At 34.3% G+C, this 15,685-nt stretch overlaps 1 protein-coding gene across 8 annotated transcripts in view; it reads left to right on the forward strand.

Moving 5' to 3' along the window:
- Positions 1 to 15,685, forward strand: part of CSNK1G3 (casein kinase 1 gamma 3) — a 110,981-nt gene that overhangs the window by 70,331 nt on the left and 24,965 nt on the right. For 4 of the 8 annotated variants that reach the window (XM_004456894.4, XM_012524555.4, XM_004456898.4 and 1 more), the window contains exons 7-10: positions 5,365 to 5,450; positions 5,560 to 5,644; positions 13,419 to 13,567; positions 14,979 to 15,074. In XM_004456894.4, coding sequence (XP_004456951.1) covers positions 5,365 to 5,450; positions 5,560 to 5,644; positions 13,419 to 13,567; positions 14,979 to 15,074 — 416 coding nt within the window. The remainder of the gene's footprint in view (positions 1 to 5,364; positions 5,451 to 5,559; positions 5,645 to 13,418; positions 13,568 to 14,978; positions 15,075 to 15,685) is intronic. The other 4 variants (XM_004456895.4, XM_058277923.2, XM_004456899.4 and 1 more) reach the window with 1 other exon arrangement.

Raw genomic sequence — 15,685 nt, forward strand, 5'->3', positions numbered from 1 at the left:
TTAGTTTTTGAAATGAAACAAACAAACAAACATAAAGACATTTGGATTGGAATCTTGCCTCCTACTTATTAGGCCCATAGTTTTGGGTTAGTTTCCTAACCTTTCTGAGCCTTAGTTTCCTTATTTGGGATTAATAATATCTACTTTTCAGCTTTGTTGAAATTTTAAAAGAGCATGTGAATGAAGCATTGACATATATTAGGCTCTTAATATGTGTTTTGTTTATTTTATGTGATACATATATTCCTGAAGGGCACAATTTAAATTGTCTTTACGTAACTTTTAGATTTATTTGAGGAACTTATTTGAAGTAATCTTTAATGGTACCTATTGCAAATTACCACTTTCTAATTTCTTTACTTGCTTACAGCAGGGGTCCCTATAATAAGGATCCTTGACTTTGAGGAAAAACATCATTTTCAAACAGGCCTTTTTAGTAAGTACTTACAAAAATGTGAACAGTGTTTAATAAGGGCCTAATTACCTTTGGGAGAATTTTTTCATGTAACAGAACTATTGAAGACCTGAGGGTGTATTCTTTAGTTACTATGTTTCAAGGAGAAAAACTTACCTGTGACTTCTATTACTACATGGCGAAATTTACTTCTAGGTATGTCAGTTGGTGAAAGAACAGAAATAGAGGAATTATGAGAAGCCTTTCAGACTGAGTTTCAGTAGTAAAAGTGAATAGGTTTATTTTACTAGCTATATTTATGGCTTGAATTTTTAAATATATTGTAGGTTATGAAACCAAACTGTTCTCTGAGAAAACCAAATAGGTGAGCTCTCCTTTTGATCATGGCTCATTGGCATTGTGGTAATTAAAGCCCCTCTTGGGGTGGAATTCAATGGAAATTACCTTTTATACTGACTTCCTCTCTAACAAAGAATCCAAAGGTCTTAATATACTTTGTATTGTTTAACCTTTTAAACTATATGCTATAATGTACAGGTTTTGCATATGTACTAATAAATCTATCCCTACATATTTCATGTTTTTTTAAAATACTGTTTTAATGTGCATTACTTTTTAAATTCAGTTTCCACTTGTTCTTTGCTAGTATGAAAATATGGTTGATTTTGAAATATTGGCCTTCTATTCTGTAACCTTGCTTATAAGTTCTAATAGACTTTTTGTAGCTAACTTACACAATCAAATCCTGCTATCAAGGAAAAATGATTTTGCTACTTCCTTTCCAATCTGAATACCTTTTATGTCTTTTCTTGACTTTTTTTTTTTTTCTATCTGCTTGCGTCATCGTCTTTTTGGTGAGCCTCTCCTCAATGCGCAGGGGCCTTGCTCCTCTCCCTGCCTTTCTGCACAGGTCTGGGACACCTTTTTCTTTTTTTTTTTCACCAGGAGGTCCCAGGGATGGAGCCTGGGTCCTCCATATGGTAAACAGGAGCTCAATTGCTGGAGCCACAGCCACTTTCCGCCTTTTATTTTTATTTTTTGTGTTAGTAAGAATATCTAGTACAAAATGGAATGGATATCATTATAGAAAATTAATGAATCTATACTTTAAAAAATATCTCTACTCTTAACCCAGACCCAATAGAACAAAAACAAAATCCTTCAAAATGAATCATAGCTCTAAATGTTAAGAAACAAAACTATAAAATTTCTCTAAGAAAAATATAGGAGAAATCTTTGTGACCTAAGGGTAGTCAAAGATTTCCTAGCTATGACATTTAATAAAAGCATGAATGAAATGATAAAAGAAAAAAAAAATTGGCATTTGTTAAAATGTTTAAGATCTGTTTGAAAGACATTAAGAAAATGAAAAATCAAGCCACAGTCTGGGACAAACTATTTGCAAGTCTTGTATCTCAAAACAGAGTTGTAAATAGAATATATAAAGAACTCTTACAACATTATAATGACTGACAACCCAGTTTTTAAAATGGGCAAAATATTTGAACAGATAATTCACAAAAAGAAGATGTATGTGTATTAGTCAGCCAAAGGGATGCTGATGCAAAGTACAGATCTGTTGACTTTTATAAAGTATTTATTTGGGGTAAGAGCTTACAGTTACAAGGCTCTAAAGAATTCAACTTAAGGTACCGGAAGAGTTACTTTCTCACCCAAGTCAGTTGCCCTGTGTTGAAGCAAGATGATAGTCGATCTTGTGAGGGTTCAGTCTTCCTCTATCTTAGCTACAGGCTGGCATAGGTCTTGTTTCTTTCTGGGTTCAGCTGCAAACTATTAGACGAATTATTCATCTCTCTTCCTGGGGCCGCATGATCAAAGTTCTCTCCTCTGATGTGTCTATGGAGCTCTCTTCCTGTATATCTTCTGTGTCTTCTTGAGTGAGTGTCTGTTTATATAAGCCTACCAAGGGGGTAGGGTCATAACGTAAGTTACACTCTACTGGTCGAATCAAAACCCTAATCTTAACATAGTTTAATCAAGGACAACTCAGCTGAATCTAATATAATCAAAGGTTATCCCCCTCAGACGAAGAGATCAGTTTACAAACATAATCCTTACGTTTTTTGGGGTTCATAGATAATCTCAAACTGCCAGAGTATGAATGCACAATAAGCACATGAAAAGATGCTTAAGGAACATTAGTCAGCAGTGAAAATGCAAAGCTGATCATACTAAGTGTTAGATTGGCTCTGGAACAACGAACTCCCGTACATTACTGGTGAAAACATAAAATGCTGCAACTCCTTTGGAAAACAGTTTGATAGTTTCTTATAAACTTAAAGCAATACTTTCCGTAATTACCCAGCCATCCCTATTCCCAGATATTGACCTAAGAGAAATAAAAATATATGTCTATTGAAAGACTTGTACAGGAATGTTTATAACACCTTTTATTCACAAAGTCCTAAACTGGAAGCAACACGAATATCAAAATCAACAAGCAGATGGATAAATACATAGTAGTATACTATTCAGCAATAAAAAGTAGCAAGCTACCTACATGTGCTATGTATGACATTGTTGAATACTGGTAACATTATGCTTACCAGAAGAATCCAGATATGAGAGTCTGTACTGTATGATTTCAGTTATGTGAAATGTTATAAAAAATAAAATTTCTAGTGACAGAAAGCAGATAAGTGGTTGCTGAGGCCAGGGTTGGTCTGGAGATGGTGGGCATGGTGAGTATAAGATAACTGGCAAGGGGCTTAAGGGAATCTTTTGTAGTGTTGGAAATTTCTTGCTTGTGATGGTAACTCAGGTGTGTATGTTGTCAAACCTTATCAACCTGTACATTAATTATGGATGCATTTTATTACATGCAAATTAACTTAAAAGAATACGTTTCTTTTCATGGTTATAAAATATGGCTGTATTTCAGATTATCTGCTAAACTTTTAAAAAGGTACATTCCTCTACCCTCCTTTATATCCAAGGAATCAGAATCTCTAGCAGTGAAGCCTGCTCATCTAAGTCTTACAAGTTTTGGCAGTGATTCTGATTCTCAGCTAGAGTTCAGAGATATTTTTCTCTTTGTATGACTTATTCTTAGGACTCTATAGGACCTAATGAAATGAAATTTTAGTCATCAAAGGTATTACTGAATTTTTCATGCTTATTCATATCCTTGTATTAATAGATAGATATAAAAGGAGTTTTAAGTCTACTTAATTATTATGTAAGCTTTACTGTTTTTCGTAGCATAAACTTACATTATTATAACAAAAAGTACAAGAAAGAGAAGAAAAATTCCACAATATGCTACATTTCTGAGTATATGAAATGTGAAGTTAAAGTCCCTTCTCCATTCTTGCAATGTCATATGGCCAATTACTAATGATTTGATGCCTGTACTTCTAGATATTTTTCCTATGCTTATTAGAAAGGAACATAAATTTAGTATTACATATTTTCAAATATTCATTTTGTTATTTATTTGTATATGTGTGTTGTGTGCCTGCTCTGTGCGAGACAACATATTAGGCTCTGGGGATATTGAGCTAAAGAAACACTTACTCTCCTGCAACTTGTTTGATGGGAATGTAGATATTCATTAAATAATAACACAAACATATATTTTAAAACCGTAATGAGGGAAGCGGACTTGGTCCAATGGATAGGGGTCTGCCTACCACATGGGAGGTTCGTGGTTCAAACCCCGGGCCTCCTTGACCCGTGTGGAGCTGGCCCATGTGCAGTGCTGATGCATGCAAGGAGTGCGGTGCCACGCAGGGGTGTCCCCTGCGTAGGGGAGCCCCATGCGCAAGGAGTGCTTCCCAAAAGGAAAGCTGCCCAGTGCGAAATAAAGTGCAGCCTGCCCAAGAATGGCGCCGCACACACACGGAGAGCTGACACAAGATGATGCAACGAAAAGAAACACAGATTCCCGGTGCCACTGATAAGGATAGAAGCGGTCACAGGAGAACATGCAGCGAATGGACACAGAGAAGCAGACAACTGGGAGGGCGGGGGGAGCAGAGAAATAAATAAATCTTTAAAAAAAACTAATGAGAGTTATAAAAGACAAGTATAGAATGTTATGAGAGTGCATAGCAAAAATTAAAAACTTTTCTAATGCTTTCACCTTAATTCAGTTCCATTCTTTGAAACAATAATTGCTTTATGGAAAACATTTATTACTACTCACATAGTATGATAAGTAATTATTTATTTGGATAAAACATCTCACACATGAACATTCTCACTAAAGTATTATTTCCTCTCATTAATGTCATTATTTTAAAAATGCATCAAGAAATCTTAAGTATTTAACTGCAATGAAAAAAAATATTGTCAGCAAATATTGTTACTCAGTTATATGTTATACAGTATTTTGTTACTAAAGCAACAACCACAGCAACTTGAAAATGGCAATTTGTTTTAGCAGCATTGTTTTTGGCGATAGTAAGTAAAATTATTTACCTTAGAATGAGTCAAAAGCAGGGTTTCTTAAAAATATATTGCACAAAATATTGTGTATGTTAATTGAGAGGATGTGGGATGGAAGTTTTCTGTTCATATCAGTTTAGGAAATGTAGAGTTAAATGAAGTTAAACATATTTAACTCTAGGCCATCTCAGAACCTTCGATGTATTACATTCTGACTCTTTAAGAAGGAGCTGTAATACGTAGTAACTTTCGATTTGACCATGAAATCCTTTTTTCTTGGCTTATATTTTCTTAAATAAATAAATGTCTAAGGAAATAAATCAGCCAATAATATCTGAAAATCATAATGGCAAATTTTAAAGATGTGTAGTATTTAATTTAAAATAACTAGGCATGATTTTGTCACTGATAGGCACTAGATGGGTATTTTGTGTTTCTATGTTGAAATTTTAGAATTAATTTATATATAATAGACGAGCCAATTCTTACATCCTTAACTGGTAGAGGAAAATTATATTTTTGTTTCTTTTATATTTCAGAACAAAGTAGAAGGGATGATTTAGAAGCTTTAGGTCACATGTTCATGTATTTTCTGAGAGGAAGTCTTCCTTGGCAAGGCTTAAAGGTAATTGCTTTTGTATTTCTTTACTGAATTCTATAAACTAAGGTCCTCTCTTGCAACTAAATAAATTAAAAATTATTACCTTCTCAAGGTTTTTGTTTGTTTGTTTTAGGCTGATACATTAAAAGAGAGGTATCAGAAAATTGGAGATACAAAGCGAGCTACACCAATAGAAGTGCTATGTGAAAATTTTCCAGGTAATGAATGTGCTTATATACTGAAAATCAGAACTGTAAATTTTCATTACTTAAGTTTATAAGTACTTTTTTCTATGTCTTAAAAAAAATGAGCTCAAAATGTGATTTAAAAGATGCCAGCATTTTATACATAGACTCCAGGAGCAACTTGTGCATTTTCTTTATAAGATAGAATTAATTGAAGAAAATTCCACTTTTTAATAGTGTTGACCACTGCCAGCTGAAGTAATATTTTCTTCAGTGATGTACATTTAATATTTTAAAATATTTCCTATGGAATACCAAGGAATAAAGTGTTGTTTTTTTTTTTTAAAGCAGTTTTATTGAGACTTATTCACATACCATACATTCTATCCAAAGTGTGCCATCAGTGGCTTTTAGTATAACCACAATGTTGTACATTTATCACTAATAAAATTTTTAGAACACTTTCATTACTTCAAAAAAAAACCTCCACACCCCTTAGGAGTCACCTCTCAATCCTTTTATCCTTTCCCAGCCCTACATAACCACTAATTTATTCTCTCTTTATACATTGATTTATATTTACATTTTATATAAAGGAATCATACAATATATAGTACTTTGTGTCTGGTTTCTTTTACTTAGTGTAATGTTTTTTGTTTTTTGTTTTTGCCCTGATAGTAACATCATGTAACATTAACATACGCAATATTTGTTCATTTTCAAAGAAAAGCAGTCTTATATGTGCAATATTACCCTTATTCATATTTCATGTGAGGTTTTGCTGTGATATACAGTCTCATGTTACATTTTTTTAGCTTTTGTTTTAGTAATATACATGATCTTAGTCTTACCCTTTGAACCACTGTCATATAATAGCATTGCTAGTTACAAACATCATGTTGTGCTTTCATTTTTTCTATTCATTTCCAAAGATTAACACACAACTTTTTACCAGTTCTGCATAAGTTAACCCTCAGCTTTCCATTATCTAGTGTCATTCTGTTTTCTGGTGACCCATATTCTAGTTATTAATATCATGAGTTTATGCAATGTATTTAGTTCATAATAGCATAATCATACAGTATTTGTCATTATATGTCTAGCTTGCTTCAGTCAACGTATTATCCACCTGGTTCATCCATGTTGTTATATGCTTCATGACTTCATTTTTTAATACAGCTGCATGATATTCCATCATGTGTGTACACCACAGTTTGTTTATCCATTCATCAGTTGATGGATACCTGGATTGTCTTCATCTTTTGGCAATTGCGTATAATGCTACTATGAACATCAGTGTGCAGGTGACTGTTCATGTCACTGCTCTCAGTTCTTCTGGGTACCCAGTAGTGGTATTGCAGGGTCACGTGGCAAATCTATATTCAACCTCTTTGGAAATTGCCAAACAGCCCTCCACAGTGGCAGACCATTCACATTCCCACTAACAGTGAATATATGTCCACATTCTCTCTAAAACTTGTAGTTCTCTGTCTTTTTAATAGTGGCCATTTTAATAGGTGTGGAATGATATCTCATTATAGCTTTGATTTGCATTTCCGTAATTGCTAGTGATGTTGAACATTTTTTCATGTGTTTTTTTGCTATTTGTATTTCCTCTTTGGACAAAGGTCTATTCAAGTCTTTTGCTCATTTTTTAATCAGAAAATTTGTTATTGTTGAGCTGAAGCATCTTTTTATATATCATGGATATTTAACTCTTATTGGATATGTGATTTCCAAATATTTTCTCACATTGAGTTGACTGACTTTTCACCCTTTTGACGAGTTGACTGACTTTTCACCCTTTTGACAAAGTTCTTTGAGGTACACAAGTTTTTAATTCTCAGGAAGTCCTAATTATCTATTTTTTCTTCTGTTGCTTGGCCTTTGGGTGTAAGATCCAAGAAACCACCACTTACCACAAATCTTTAAGATGTTTCCCTACATTTTCTTCTAGTCATTTTATGGTCCTGGCTTTTATTTTGAGGTTGTGATCCATTTTGAGTTGATTCTTAATAGAGGGGTTGAGTTATGAACATCCAGTTGTCCCAGCACCATTTGTTTAGACTGTTTTCTCCTATTAACATGGACTTGGTAGGTTTATCAAAAGCTAGTTGGCTGTGGAAGTGAGGGTTCATTTCTGAATTCTCAGTTCTATTTCACTGATTAGTGTGTCTATCTTTATGCCAGTGTCATGCTGTTTTGATCATTGTACTTTGTAGTATGTTTCAATTTCAGGCATGAAAGGTCTTCCACATTGCTTTTCCTTTTGAGAATGCTTTTGGCTATTCAAGTGCACATTTCCTTCCAAATAAATTCAGTAATTGCCTTTTTTATTTCTGTGAAGTAGCTGTTGGAGTTTTGATTTGTATTGTATTGGATCTATAAATCAGTTTGGATAGGGTTGACATCTTCATGATAGTTAGTCTTCCAATTCATGAACATTGAATGTCTTTCCATTTTTTAAAGTCTTCATTTATTTTAGCTATTTTATAGTTTTCTGACTATAGATCCTGTACTTCTTTAGTTAGATTGATTCCTAGGTATTTGAGTCTTTTTGTTGCTATTGTAAATGGAATTGTTTTCCTCCTCAGATTGTTCAGTAGTATTGTACAGAAACATTACTGATTTTTGTCTTTTTTTATTTATTTTAACAATGCATTGTACTTTTCTGAATACAGATGCTTTACATCATTGGTTAAGTTTATTCCTAAATATTTCGGTTTTATCTGTTATGTTTTGTTTTCACCAGTCTTTTGACACTTCTAGTTACTTTTACTGATATAATCTCCATTTCTAGATTCTCTTCCATGCCTCTCTTTCCTGTCTTTTCTTTTCAGACTGTAGCACACCCTTTAGTATTTCCTGCAAAGTGAGTGTCTTGGTTACAAACTCTTTCAGTTTCTGTTTATCTTGAATATTCTAAATAACTCTCTATTTGAAAGACAGTCTTGCCAGATATAAGATTCTTGGCTGGAAGTTTTTCTCTTGCATTAACTTAAATATATCATATCCCTGTCTTCTGGCCTCCATGGTTTCTGATGAGAAATTGGCACTTAATTTTATTGGGCATCCCTTATATGCTCTACATTGCCTTTCTCTTGCTGTTCTCAGAATTCTCTCTTTATCTTCAGCATTTGACATTTTGATTAGTATGTATCTCAGAGTTGGTCTATTCAGATTTATTCAAATGGGAGTACATTGTGCTTCTTGGACATGGATATCCATGTCCTTCAGTAGTATTGGGAAATTTTCCATCATTATTTCTTTAAGTATTCCTCTGCCCCTTTTACCTTTTCTTCTCCTTTTGGGACACCCATGACATATATGTTTGCCTGTCTCTTACTATCGTTTAGTTCCCTGAGACATGTTCAATATTTTCCATTCTTTTCTGTATCTGTTCTTTTGTATGTTCACTTTCAGAGATCATTTCTTCCAGCTCACCAATTCTTCTCCCTCCTCAAGTCTCCCATTATATGATTCTGTGTATTTTTTGTATCATTTATCTCACCTTTCATTTCCATAAGATCTGCTATTTTTCTGTGTATGCTTTCAAATTCTTCTTTGTGCTCATCCAATATCTTCTTAATATCCTTAATCTCTTTAGCCATCTCATTGAATTTATTAAGGAGATTTGTTTGAATATCTATGATTAGTTTTCTCAACTCCATTATATCATCTGGAGGCTTATCTTTTTCTTTTAACTGGGCTATATCTTTCTTTTTCTTGGTGTGGATTGTAATTTTTTGTTGGTACCTTGGCATCTGGTTTACTAGATAGATTTATTCTGGGTGCAGTTTTTCTCTTTAGTTTAGGGATTTCTTGCACTTTCTCCCTTGCTGGTTGCTCAGTAGGAGCTGAGGATGCAACTGGTGCTGTAAGCTGTAGTGTCTTAAGCTGCCCTTTTTTCCCTATGGACTGATGAAGCTTCTCCCAACTTTCACTTTTGCCAGGGTTAGGGACAGAGCCACAGCCATGTGTAATAATCTGAGTCATGCAGGTCTAGATTATAGCTGCTCAGAGAGACTAATGAAGCTTCAAGCCCCTTTCTCCCCTGCCTGGGGTGTGGATGGAGCTGCAGGTGCAGACATCAGTCTATCCTGTGTGGATACAAAATGACTGCAGTTGCTCCAGTAAACTTCCAACTATTCAGTCTGCCTGCGAATGTACCTACAGTTACCTGGAAGTCTGGTGCAGGGCCAGCCAGGATTCTCCCTGTTAGAGGTGGGGATGGATCCTAATCAAGGGCTGCAGACTGATCTGGGTGAAAGAAGCTGGTCCCTACCATCACTGATTTTCAGTCAGCCTGGTTTCCCCTCATGCTGGGGGCAGAGTCAAAATGGCAGCTACCGGTGTCCTTCAAATTTGGACAGTTTCATGCATTAGCTGTTCTTAGGGTTATACTTTAACTAGCCAAATTTACTATTAAGTAGCCAAAATCAGTGGCCAGTCATCTCTAATTCCCCTGTTTTTGGGAAATTGAGCTTCTGATTCCAACCACAGAATAGCTCCTGAGGCAGCTTGCACCACCAGAGTTGGATGATCACTGGCTCTGTGGCGCGGCCTGTATTTTCCTGGAGAGGCTGACACAGGCTCCGCCAGCTTCCTCCCAGCCAGAGGTGGGGCTGGGGCTTAGGCTAATGCTGCAATCTGATCTGATGGAAAGAAGCTGGTTCCTTCCTGCACTGTGATTTTCTTTCCCTCATGCTGGGGGTGGAGTTAAAATGTTGGCTACTGACCTTTTTCTGAGTTGGACAGGTTCAATCTTTAGCCGTCCTTAGGATTATACTTTAGCCCGCCTAATTTACTAATCAGTAGCTGAAGTTGGTGCCCAACCATCTCTTCCTCCCCTGTTTTTGGGAAGTGGAGCTTCCAATTCCAACCGTGGAATAGCTCTCAAGGAGGCTTGTGTCGCCAATGGAGGATGGGCACCGGCCACTGGGGATGTGCAGTGCTCTATTTATGAATCTTCTCTGCAAATGGGTGGTCTCCTCCTTACCTTCTTTCAAGGATATTGCAGGATGCTCTTCTGGTCTCCTGGAGCCCCCAAACAGGTGTTTTAGATAGCTCTGGGTGATTATTCACTGCTGTGTCGTACAAGCTGACTCTAGGAGCTCCTTACTCTGCTGCTGTCTTGCTGGCTGTTGTTTTGTTTCTCCTTGATGTCCTTTATCTCTTTAGCCATATTGTTTTCAAGTCATTAATTTGATTTTTGGAAATTTGCATAAATCTTGTTGATTAATATTCTCAAATACTGTGTCTCATCTGAGTCTTTGGTATATTCCTTTGCTTGGGGCATTTTTTTCTATTTTCTTAGTACGGCTTGTAATTTTTTTTGCTGATGTCTAAGGCTTCTGATTATGACAGTGAATTTACTCTGTTACTCCATTTCTCTCTTTTGTAGGGATTTAGTAGTGGCAGGGTATGCTATTGCTGTTCTTGATTCTTGGTTCAATCTGTTCTGGGTCTTTAGGATTGTCCCTGTTAGTTGCTCAAATATGGGCCTGAACCCACTATTGGGTTGCTGACTCACTTCCAAGGGCCTTGAGGAGAGAGGCTATAAAGGCTAGAAAAAGCCTCTCATCTTTTATTTCCCTCATATTCACTTCCTCCATTGGCCAACAGATGGTGCTCTTTGGCAGGCCTCTCAGTTCGAAGCCTGGTTAGAGTCTGTTTCCTGCAGCATGGACTGGATCAATGTGATAGAGGTTCCTGTCTTGAGCCTAAGAGCCTGGCTAGTAAACTTTCAGAGATAGTTCTCCAACCTTTGCTGACAGCCTGCTCTCTTCTCCTGGGTAGGAAATAATTCCACTCCTGTCTGCATCCTCACAGCCAGACCCAGTCAGTAGGGAAGGTGTTTGAGGGGGACAGATCTCTCTAGTCCCTTCAGGCTCCCAGGGCAAAGAGTAGCATAGAAGGACTTGCAGGACACAGCAGACCAAATTTGTGGGTCAAAAGCTGAATCAGCCTTAGGTTGTGTCACTCTCTCTACCTTTTCCTCTGGAGGTGGATCCCTGAGGCCCCTTTGTCTGTAGCTGCTGCCTGGCAAAATCAAAGCTCTGTGCTTGGAGGGTGGGGCAGGGGTGCTGTCTGTCCTCTAGCTTTTTTTCTGGAGAGGAGAGAGACTTTGGGTAAGATGGTCAGAAGTTTAAAGTTTTGATATACAATGTTAGTCATTTGTGTCTTAATATGAAACTCACAGGAAGTATGTAAAGTTTGATGTAATTTACATTTATTATTTACATTATACTCAGTAAAACCATACTAACCTTACTAATTTCAGGCTAATTTTATATTGGGAAGCAATATGAAATTATGAAAATAATTTTGTTTGCAAGTAGATTGTGATTGTGGCAACTCAATTTCAGCCAACAAAAGTTTACTTATAAAGCTTCTAAATCAACTAAGGAATGAAAATAATTTGTTAATTATTAAAATATCTCCTTTGATTTGTGTGCCAACATAAGTGGACACTTCAGAGAGAAGACTGAGTTCCTAACTCACTTTGATACTTACTGGTTCCTCTGTACTGTGCTTGCATTGTTATTGTAATAATATATCATCATCAGCATAATCTTAGGTAGCACTTTTTCAGATTTCCTTATATTTTTCATTGATAGAAAGCTTTAAAGCATAGAAATAGTACAAAGAGAATTGATACTTAACTGATCAAACATTTTGAATTACTGTTTTATTTTACAATTTGGAGACTTTTTGATTTAATATTTTACTTTGCTATTTAATCAACTTTTCATTTTTAGAGAAGGAACTGGTTCATGTGGCTTATTTTTAAATTTTTCTTTATGTATTTTTCTTTTTTGCTATTACATTTTAAAAATTGGTTGATAGTACTAGCAGTTTAGGTGTAGAAAGATTGACTCCCTTTCATTAAGAAACCTAAATTAAATTCCTTCAGGAAAATTGAGGTACTAAAGTAAATTATTCAGATGATAATCCGGTAGCTGGAATAGTGGTAGGGTCACCCTAAGAAGGTCACTGGGTCGTTACTCATTGGGCTATGCATGCTCTGTTCTTACTTGCTGCCTGTGAATGAACTGGATCAGAAAAGCAGCCAGGTATAGCCTACTATCTCTTTTTATAGTGATTTTCTGTGAACTGATGTTTTACTAATTGCACATTTTGTCATTGATTTTTTTTTTTTCCTTCTGGAAAGTATGATATTTTACAAATATATCTAATACTTTGGAATTACAATGGTGTGCAGAGATTTGTATATTACCAAATAATTGCTAATTATATGACCAGAAAATAAGAAAAGGCTTATACTGCTCCTGTTATGTTTTTTAGATCAGTTTTAGTTTTATTTTGGTGGCTTATATGGTCAGAACACTGCTTATAGACAAAGTTAGGAATTTGAATTCTACCTTGGTCAGTTAGTGTATGTCACTGATTCTAAAGGGACTCCAGCAAGCCTGTGGAGATGCTTTTATAAAAATCTATTCCTAGCAGTATTTTAAATAATTTAAAAATTTATGTGCTTCTTATAGTGCTCTGTGACTAATTAACCATGTATTATTAAGTTGCTAATTCAATCTCTAATACTGTACAAATTTCTATTATAAAATAAAAATTTTAACTGTTCCTAATAAATTGAAGCAAAAATAATAGTTGTTACACCAAACCTTTCTTTTGTCTCTATTTTCTGTCCTCCCTTCTGTTTCCCTTTTTTTATTTCATTGTTTTCAGATTCAGAAAATTTTAAATTGAAATAGTACTTTGTTACTTTTTTGTTTATATATGTAACATAGTTTTAGATATTTAAAATTTTTTTAAATTTCCTTTATAGAAGAAATGGCAACATATCTTCGTTATGTAAGAAGGTTAGATTTTTTTGAAAAACCAGACTATGACTACCTAAGAAAACTTTTTACTGATTTGTTTGATAGAAAAGGATATATGTTTGATTACGAATATGACTGGATTGGTAAACAGTTGGTGAGTACTCCATGCTATACAATAAAAGATTATTTATAGTATTCAACTTCTTGTTAACAGTATAAATCCTTCAATGAAAAGAGTTGAGAATAAATAATTTTTCAAAACGATTCATTTTATTTTCTTTTTATGGACATTTCTTAAGCTAGCATGATACTGAGATTTTTCTTTGAATTTTGTGAAACCTTACATTTGGACTTCCTGCTTTTAGAATGATGAATTATTTCGAACTTTCCATTCCTGATTTAGTTCTTATATCAAATATACTTTTCTTTTCTAATATTCTAATGGTTTTATAGGTAAACTCTTTGTTTTCTGTTTACTCTCATAATCTTCCAAAATACTTGTAATTTATTTTAAAAAACATATTTTACTTATCGTAGTAGTTTTATGTAGTCTCTTATTGATTCCTAGAAATTAGAGCATGTTCAGGTTTTAAAAATGTACTTAAGTTTTTATAACTTTAAAAAAAGTTGTGTTGTTAATTGTAATTGAGGGGATGGGTGCTTATCACTTTAAGGAACATAACACTAAATTCTTTCTTTGGAGAGGCAACTCCTAAAAAATCAAATATTTGTACTCACTAGATTTTTTTTCTTTAATAAATAAGAATGTCTCACAACATTTCTTAAAATGTGGCTCTTAGTAGTGTTTATCTAAATGTGAAACTATAGAACCCTCAGAACTAAATATTTTTAAACAGTTAATATATTTAAGAGTTATAGCTGTATTTTTTCAAGCTCAGTGTGTTTTGAATATATGTGGTTTCTATAATGTGAATATCAATGGACTTTGATTAAAATATTTGCACTAAATTTTGAATTACATTTGAAAATTAGAATTTTTCATAAGCCTCTCTTTGAGTCAAAAAATTGACTCCAAGCAATTCCATAAGTATATTAAAAATTATTCTAAGAATAAAAAATTTTTAGATGAGATAAACATGCCCGGACAGAACTTTTTAGGAATAATGTGTCCATAACTTGTTGAGCTGCCTTTCATCTGTTATTTTATGTTGTTGAATTTGAAATAAGGTTTAAAGATAAAAAATTATTCCCTTAACTTTCTTAAAATAATTTATTTTCTTTATACATTAGCTTTGGAAAGGAGAGCCATAAACAAATATATTTTTATTGTTTTGATATGTAAAAGTAATGACAGTATTAGAAGGTCTTTAGTTGATAGATAAATAACTCTAACTATTTAAATATTTAATAAGTACTTTAAAGAAGCTATGTTCTCTTTGTTTTAACTTGTGAGTGCTAACAACAAATTTTGAAAATATCTTTTCTTAAGGCTTTTGTTAACTCAACAGTATCTTTTATTTTTCCTTGACTGTTTTAAGCAGTAAATGATTTTGAATGTAATATCTGAAATAGACTGTGTCGATACTAACTGTTATATATTGTAGCCTACTCCAGTGGGTGCAGTTCAGCAAGATCCTGCTCTGTCATCAAACAGAGAAGCACATCAACACAGAGATAAGATGCAACAATCCAAAAATCAGGTTTGCAGCCCTTTTAGATATGAAACTTCTTAAATTGTTTCTGTGTTATCTTCTGACAGATTATGAATATATTTGATGTTTACCGTGTCCAAGTGGCAGCTATATATGTGTGTATATACATATCACATATATTTAGGGATTAGTAATACATATTTTTCTCTTACATAGAAACTATTTCCATTAATTTGCACTATTTTTTATCCTGAGGAAAAGTCCTATTCCTTTCTCACAAGTAGAGAAAGAACAAACCATAGCTAATTTGTAGCTGCTTAATCATAACTTGTTAATTATTAGTATGAATGAATGTGAACTTTGAACAATATTTGATATTCTCTTAGAATGGAAGTATTTGGATACATTGCTGGAATGAATTATAATAGTAGTTGATGTTTCTAACCACAGTCTATTTTAATTCAATAAATTGTTTACTGAAGTTCTGCTGTTTGGAAGCTACTGTTCTACATCCTGCAGAAATAGAGAAATAAGGAAGATAGTTTAACCCACAAGAAATGATTTTGTAATGATAGACTAAAAGCAGTGTTGTAGTTAAGAGCTCGCTCACTCTCTGAAATCAAATAAACCTGGATGTGACTTGACCCTGGGCAAGTTAA

The sequence above is a fragment of the Dasypus novemcinctus genome, chromosome 2 (genome assembly GCF_030445035.2).
Source record: "Dasypus novemcinctus isolate mDasNov1 chromosome 2, mDasNov1.1.hap2, whole genome shotgun sequence".
NCBI classification, from domain to species: Eukaryota; Metazoa; Chordata; class Mammalia; order Cingulata; family Dasypodidae; genus Dasypus; species Dasypus novemcinctus.